This window comes from Linepithema humile, chromosome 3 (assembly GCF_040581485.1).
Source record: "Linepithema humile isolate Giens D197 chromosome 3, Lhum_UNIL_v1.0, whole genome shotgun sequence".
NCBI lineage: Eukaryota > Metazoa > Arthropoda > Insecta > Hymenoptera > Formicidae > Linepithema > Linepithema humile.
Genome location: NC_090130.1, coordinates 15598725 through 15606518, shown reverse-complemented (window position 1 = coordinate 15606518; position 7794 = coordinate 15598725). Strand labels below are relative to the sequence as shown.

The window sequence follows — 7794 nt, the reverse complement described above, 5'->3', positions numbered from 1 at the left end:
ATGGCTGCCTCCACTTTGGGAGCGGGAGCCAAGGCGCTGGCGTCTCGCACAGAAAAGGGGCATTATGACCCCCAGGCTGGTAGAGCCCCCTCCCCTATCAACATGGAGGTAGAGGAGTTAAGGGAGGCTAATCGCCGCCTCCTTGAAGAGCTCCAAAAAGCCCGCAGGGAGATTGAGGAGAGGAATAGAACCTCTCCTCCTCCCTCCCCTGTTATTACAAGGGCTAGAGTCAAGAAGGAGGAGAAGATGGAGGAGGATGAGAGTGGGGAGGAACTGGGGGGGATTTTCCCCTCCCTGGTACCCTCTCCCGATATTCCCCGCCCCTCCAGAGAGGAATTGGAGGCAAACCCTGCCAACAGGCCCCCGATTCAGGGGAAAAGTAAGAGGCTTGAAGACCCCAAGTACCCGGCCATCACGAGCAACAAGGTACTGCAAGGTGATGAGTCGGTGACCATCATGGGGCAAGTACTTATGGGGCAAATGAGGGAAGAGTGGAGGAGGGAGATGAGGGAAATGAGGGAGCTTATCGAGATGAGACTCCCCCCCCTCTCCTTGCCTAACCTCACCCCTTCCGAATCCCCTAGTGGCTCGGGTCCACCTCCCGTTAAGGCGGTGGCTCCCCCCACTGGGAACTCAAGGAAGGAGGAAGGGAAGAAGGGGAAGAAGAAGGTGCCGAAGCAGCGGTCCGCTGCCCTGCAGCAGCCCACAGTCGGCCCTCCCCCTCCCCCAAAGGAGAAGAAGAAGGACCCGAGCAAAAAGCCGGGTCCCCCAACTCCCCCTGGAGAGGTGAAAAATACCACTGTGGCCAGCACTGCCGTCCCGTCTCGAGAAGCGGAGTCGTGGACCACAGTGGTTAAGAAGGGGAAGAAGAAGCTCCCCCCTTCTAAAGGAGAAGGGAGCAAATCAGCTCCCAAATCTTCCCCCACTCCCCCCTCTCAGGAGACGGGGAAAAAAGGGGGAAAGAAGAAGAGGAGGGCCCCCCGCACAGCGGCAATTATGCTGACCTGTCCGGGGGGCGAGTACGCTGCCACAATGAGGCACGTACAGGAAAGGATCCCCCTCAAGGAATTGGGGATCACTGGGCCACTAAAGCCCAACACGGCCCAGACGGGAGCCATGCTCATCGAGCTCTCGGGCCCAGACAAGGGAGAAAAAGCGGACAGGTTGGCCAGTAAAATGGCTGACCTGTTCGCTGACAGACCAGAGATCCGGATCACTCGGCCCCAAAAAATGGGGGAGATCCGGATCAATGGGAAGGACCCTTCCATCACACCCGACGACATCGCTCGGGCTGTGGTGGAACAGGGCGGATGTTCCCTCACTGACATCAAGGTGGGGGACATCCGGGAAATGGGCAGGGGCCAAAGGACCGCCTGGGTCCGATGCCCCCTGGAGACGGCCACTAAGGTGGCACAAGTGGGCCACCTTAAAATAAGGTGGTTCACACACAAGGTGGAGCTGCTCAGTGCGCGCCCCCTCCAGTGTTACAAATGCCTGGAGAAGGGGCACGTGCAGGCCAAGTGCCCCTCGGGCAGCGTGGACCGTAGCAAATGCTGCTACCGCTGCGGCACTGAGGGGCACGAGGCACGAACGTGCACAGCACCGGCGCACTGCACTTTGTGCCATGCAGCCGGTCGCCCGGCCAACCACAGGATGATGGGCCCGGCGTGCAAGGCCCCGAAGAACGGGGGCAAAAAGAAGAAGGGGGTGGCTGCCCAAGCACCCCCTCCCCAAAAGGAGGGGAAGAAGAAGGAGCAGGCAGCGGCGAATCTGCCTGCCCTGGAGGGGCCCTGCCCCCCCGAAGCAATGGAGTGCGAGCCTACAACCTCGCAGTGTCCCGCAGCTGAGGACACAAGGATGGTCTGCCTGCAGGAGTGAAGGGTTTCGTGGACCCGAAAATGTCCACAAAACTCCTGCAGGCGAATTTGAATCACGCCCGTCAGGCCCAAGATCTTTTTGTTCAAAACCTGGACGGGCGTGACGCAGGGCTAGGTGTGGTGGCGGAGCCGTACAGCGTGCCCGACTCAAATCCCAATTGGGTCGCGGCCGCTGACGGCTCCGCCGCCATTGTAAGAAGGAACTCCCCGTGCTCCCCCCCCTTAGCCATATTGGAGAAGGGGAGGGGATATGTCATCGCGCGGTGGGGTTCCTTTCGGGTGGTGGGAGTATACGCCCCTCCCAGCATGTCTCACCCCGACTTCCTACACCTACTGTGGGAGATGGGTGGGGGCATACGCCGATGCCTCCCCCATCCAGTTCTGGTGGCCGGGGACTTCAATGCCTGGCATACAGATTGGGGTTCCCGGTGCAATAGAAGAAGGGGTGAGAGCGTGAAGGACTGGGCGGCGGAGCTGGACCTCTTGTTATTAAACAGGGGGTCCGCAAGCACGTGTGTACACCCCCGTGGGGAGTCCATAGTCGATCTGACGTGGGCCTCCCCGCGGGCTGTGCAACTGGTGGAATCCTGGAGGGTGACGGACACCGAGTCCCTGTCGGACCACCTTGTCATAGAGGTGGTCTTGACTGCCACCCCCAGGAGCGTGCTGCTCCGTCGCAGGAAGAGGGGCGATAAGCTCCCGCACAGATGGGTCCTGGCCAAATTGGACCAGGACCGGTTGGAGGCGGCGGTCTTAGTGGAGACGTGGTCGGAACCCCCCGACCGCGTCGAAGCCGAGGAGGAGGCCGCCGCGATCGTGGGCATGGTCACGCGTGCTTGCGACGTGGCCATGCCCCGATCGAGACCCGCCCCTCGTCGGGCGGCGTATTGGTGGTGCGAGGAGATCGCGGAACTCCGCAGAGAGGCCAATTCGGCCAGACGCGATCTCCTCAGGGCCCGACGAAGGGCGGGTGGGGACGACGATGAGACTGCAGTGGCGCGCGGTGTGTACCTTGCCGCAAGGTACGCGCTGCGGACAGCCATTAGCAGGGCCAAGGCCAAGGCCTGGGACGAGTTGATTGCGGAACTCGACAGGGACCCATGGGGGCGTCCGTATCGGATAGTCTTAAACAGGCTAAGACCGGCGGCGCCCCCCATCTCGGAGACGCTAGATCCGGAGTTTCTCGGTCAGGTGGTGGAGACCCTTTTCCCCGAACGGGATGTTAACATCCCTCCGAAAGGGGACCCTCCCCCCTGGTCCGGGGACCTGGACATTACGGGAAGAGAGCTCTCCGAGGTAGCAAAGAGACTGGGGGCAGCTGGTAAGGCCCCCGGTCCTGATGGGATCCCTGGTAGAATCTGGGCCTTGGTTTTTGGCGGAGTAGGGGCTCGCCTGAGGAGGTTGTTCAACACCTGCCTCAGGACGGGCTCTTTCCCCTCGGCGTGGAAGATGGCCAATCTGGCCCTAATCCACAAAGAGGGGAAGCCGGCGGAGCAGCCTTCTGCTTATAGGCCGATTTGCCTGCTGGACGAGGTCAGCAAGTTGTTCGAAAGAATAATTGCTGACCGAATCGTCCAGCACCTGTCGCGGACCGGTCCCGACTTGAGTGAGGAACAGTTTGGATTCCGGGAGGGTCGCTCGACCACGGATGCTATCATGCACCTGAGGGCCCTTTCGGACCAAATTGTAGGGGAGGGAGAGGTGGCGTTGGCAGTGTCCTTGGACATTGTCAACGCGTTTAACTCCCTCCCCTGGGACTGGGTGGGGGTGGCCATGGAGCATCATGGCCTCCCCCAATACTTAAGGGACGTAGTCTGGGACTACTTCCGCGGCAGGACGCTCCAGTACAAAGACCAACTGGAGCGTATAAGCAGAAGGCCTGTGCACTGCGGGGTTCCACAGGGGTCAGTTTTAGGCCCCCTTCTGTGGAATCTCGCGTATGACAGAGTGCTCCGTACGGCGCTCCCCCTGGGCTGTCGTCTGCTGTGTTACGCAGACGACACACTGGTGGTAGCCCGGGGGAGGAGTTGGGTAGAGGCTCGGGACGCGGCCAATGCCGCAACCCGAGCAGTCGTATGCTCCATACGTACCATGGGACTGGAGGTCGCCCCACAGAAGACGGAGGCCCTGTTCTTTTACGACAGGGCCAAGGGGCGCCCTCCCCCCATCCAAATGTGGGTGGGGGAAGTCCGAGTCCTGGTGGGGACCCAGATGAGATATCTGGGCCTCATCCTGGATGGGCTTTGGGGATTCGAACGGCACTTTGTGCAAACCGTCCCCAGGGCGGACAGGATGGCGGCAGCGTTAGGCCGTCTCCTGCCCAACGTGGGTGGGCCGAACGTAAGGGTTCGGCGTCTGTACGCCAACGTAGTGCAGTCGGTGTCCCTCTACGGGGCACCGATATGGGCCGATAAAGTCCTGGCCAGTCGGCGCATTAAAGCGATCGTGCATCGCCAACAGCGTCGACTGGCCTCGAGGATCATTCGGTCCTACTGCACGACGTCGTTCGTGGCGGCCACGGCCCTGGCGGGCCTCCTCCCGGTAGAGTTTTTGGCGAACTCGTACGCTGAAGTGTATCAGCGTACGAGGGACCCTGACCGCGCCGGGAGCGCCCGTCTAAGACCAGGGGCCGTGGATAAAATTAGGAAGAGTGCCCGTCGCAGAGCTATATCCCAATGGCAAGAAGCCATGGCGGATTCTGCGACGGGCAGATGGACCACCCACGCCATCCAGCCCTGTCTACCGGAATGGGTAGACAGGCGAGGACGAGGACTTGAGTTCCACCTGACACAGGTACTCACCGGGCACGGTTGCTTCGGTAACTACCTGTGCAGGATTGGTAGGGAGCGTACGACGAGATGCCACCACTGTGCGGCCGGTCGGGACTCGGCGCAACACACACTCCAAGAGTGCAGCGCATGGGACGAGGAGCGTCGAGTCCTGACCGCAGTGGTCGGCGGAGACCTCTCCCTGCCAGTAGTGGTTAAGGCCATGCTGGAGGGAGAGGAGAAATGGAGGGCCGTCTCCTTCTTCTGCGACAGCGTAATGCTGCAGAAGGAGGAGGCGGAGAGAGAGAGAAGAGGGGAGGGGGATGATTTCCCCTCCCTTCCGTCAACATGTATCCCCCACCCACCCCCCAAAGGGGTAAATAGGAGCAGAGCCTTCCCAGGGGGGCGGTACTCACCCCACTGGGGAGGACTCTTATTGGAAGGGGCCCATTAGGGGGCCCCTCTACATCGGGCAGCCGGAGGGGAGGGAGAATATAGTCCGGTATATCTGGAATTATACCTCTCCTCCGGAGTTAAAATTGGGCAGTAACAACCGAGGGAGAGGGAAAGCCTCTCCCTCGGAGTTTACATTGAGCAGTGGCCGGGGGGGAGGGAGATTACCTGCAATTGTTGGAATTATACCTCTCCTCCGGCACGTGGAGGACTTAATCCTCCACAGCGAATGGCCGGAGAGGTGGATACCGAGCTTTATCGGAATCACATCCTCTCTCCGGTGGGGGGGGTCAGTAGGGAGCGGGGGCTCCCGGCTGGCCTCAGCCCCCCACCAATTACGGGAGGGCGGGGAAAGGCCGAGATAGCCCGGTCTTTCCCGGTAAGGATGGCGACAATAAAGGGGAAGGGGGACTTGAGAACCCTCCCTTCCCCCGAGATGAGACCGATAAACGGTCAAGATTGAGGAAGGGTGAGATGAATGCCGCTGGCGATGCCTCACCCTTCCTCCTTATGGTCTAGGATGGCTATCGGCAGGGGTTTTAGTGGGTATGCCTGGGACATCTTCCCAGGAGAATCCCACATAACCCACGGGACTCCCCCCGGATCCCGTGGGTATCCATAAAGGATTTCCCCTGCCTTATCAAAAAAAAAAAAAAAAAAAAGGACACAAGGATCTAGCGTTACGCGCCGCTCGTATGTTGCCATTGTCATTTGTAGAGCGCTCCTCCCAACGCTTCATCGCGCGCCTAGTGATCGCATAGCAGTGGGATGTCCTTCTCGCTGCGCGCGCTTTACTTGCACGGATTCACCAATCTTTTTTCGTTAATTACTTAGTACTTATTACAAAAATCAAAAAATGGTAAAGGACTTTTCTACTCGATTTGACCTCCTCTACCTGTATATGACCGGTGGGGCGATTATTGCCAGACACCCTGTATATTACTGAAGAAAAATGTCATATACTTTTCTTATTTTTATTCTTATGTAGTAAATACAAAATAACTAATTAATCAATTAATTAATATATACATATACACATATATTAAATAAATAATTATCTTTATTTTGTATTTTATATGATAATGACTGAAATAATGAGAGTATAAATCATCTCAGTTATATAAAATACAAAATAAAGATAACTATATTCAATATATATATGTATGTATTGAATAATTAACTTTGTTGAGACCAAGGCTGACGGCGGTCGTTTAAAGAAGCCTGGATTTGACCGGAGGCTTGAATCTTTCGTAATTCCAGCAGATGTCGCGGGCCCAGCATAAGAGGGCCCTGCCCCCCTGCTACACCTTCTTTTTTTTATATATATACGTGATACTTCGTCTTGTAGTGTGTGTTACAAGGCTGCGTTCAAAGCAGCACTTTTTATAATAAAGTTAGTTTTCTTCAACAAAAGGAAGAAGATGCAGCGAGTGTTTATTTTCACCTCGCGTCAGACATAAACTTATTTATTTATTTTGTATTAATTACATAAAAATAAAAATAGGGAAAGCATATAACATTTTTTTCCAATTAGATAAATAGTATTATACATACATTTTTTAAATAAAATATTTTATCATATCTAATTTATATCTATTAGACACCTTGTATAAGTCTATTTCGTCTCGTATGTACATCATACAGCCATACGATAAAATTTCAATAGCGAGAAAAAAGATGAAATAACCTTATAAATTATCCGATAAAACAAAAACAGACCACACGTGTAGTAAATTACTAACTAAAAAAAATATGAATTTCTTAAAATCTGCCAGTTCACGAATAAATCGTCTTTACCTCTCTTTTTTCTAAACGGTCAGCTGACGTTAGATCGCCTCTGACTATATTTATTAAAAATTGTTAGCTGACGTTAAATCGCCTCTGACAATATTTATTAAAAATTGTTAGCTGACGTTAAATCGCCTCTGACAATATTTCTTAAAATCCGCCAGTTCACAAATAAATCGCCTTTAGCTCTCTTTCTTCTAAACTGTCAGCTGACGTTGGATCGCCTCTGACAATATTTCTTAAAATCTGCCAGTTCACGAATAAATCGTCTTTAGCTCTCTTTCTTCTAAACTGTCAGCTGACGTTGGATCGCCTCTGACAATATTTCTTAAAATCTGCCAGTTCACGAATAAATCGTCTTTAGCTCTCTTTCTTCTAAACTGTCAGCTGACGTTGGATCGCCTCTGACAATATTTCTTAAAATTTACCAGTTCAGGAATAAATCGTTTTTAGCTCTCTTTCTTCTAAACTGTCAGCTGACGTTAGATCGCCTCTGACTATATTTATTAAAAATTGTTAGCTCACGTTAGATCGTCTCTGGCTTTTGTAATTCTAAATTGCCAGTCCACGAGAAAACCGCCTCTGGCTTGAAGAGAAAAATAAGAATTCTCTAATGCCAGTCCACGAGAAAACCGCCTCTGGCTTGTCTTATTTTATATTGCCAGTCCACGAGAAAATCGCCTCTGGCTTGTCTTATTCTGTATTGCCAGTCCACGAGAAAACCGCCTCTGGCTTGAAGAGAAGAATAAGAATTCTCTAATGCCAGTCCACGAGAAAACCGCCTCTGGCTTGTCTTATTCTTTATTGTAAGATATTTTTATTACGTCATATGCTTTATATATATAATGTATATGTGTTAAATGACATATGTCATACGTCATATAACTAATATATAAGTTATATGACAT

At 53.7% G+C, this 7794-nt stretch overlaps 1 protein-coding gene across 1 annotated transcript; it reads left to right on the top strand.

Moving 5' to 3' along the window:
- On the top strand, positions 1 to 1878 carry LOC136998988 (neurofilament heavy polypeptide-like). Its single transcript, XM_067352381.1, has one exon. It carries the CDS (start codon positions 1 to 3, stop codon positions 1876 to 1878), a length of 1878 nt encoding a protein of 625 aa, XP_067208482.1.
- The last annotated feature ends 5916 nt before the right edge of the window (positions 1879 to 7794 follow it).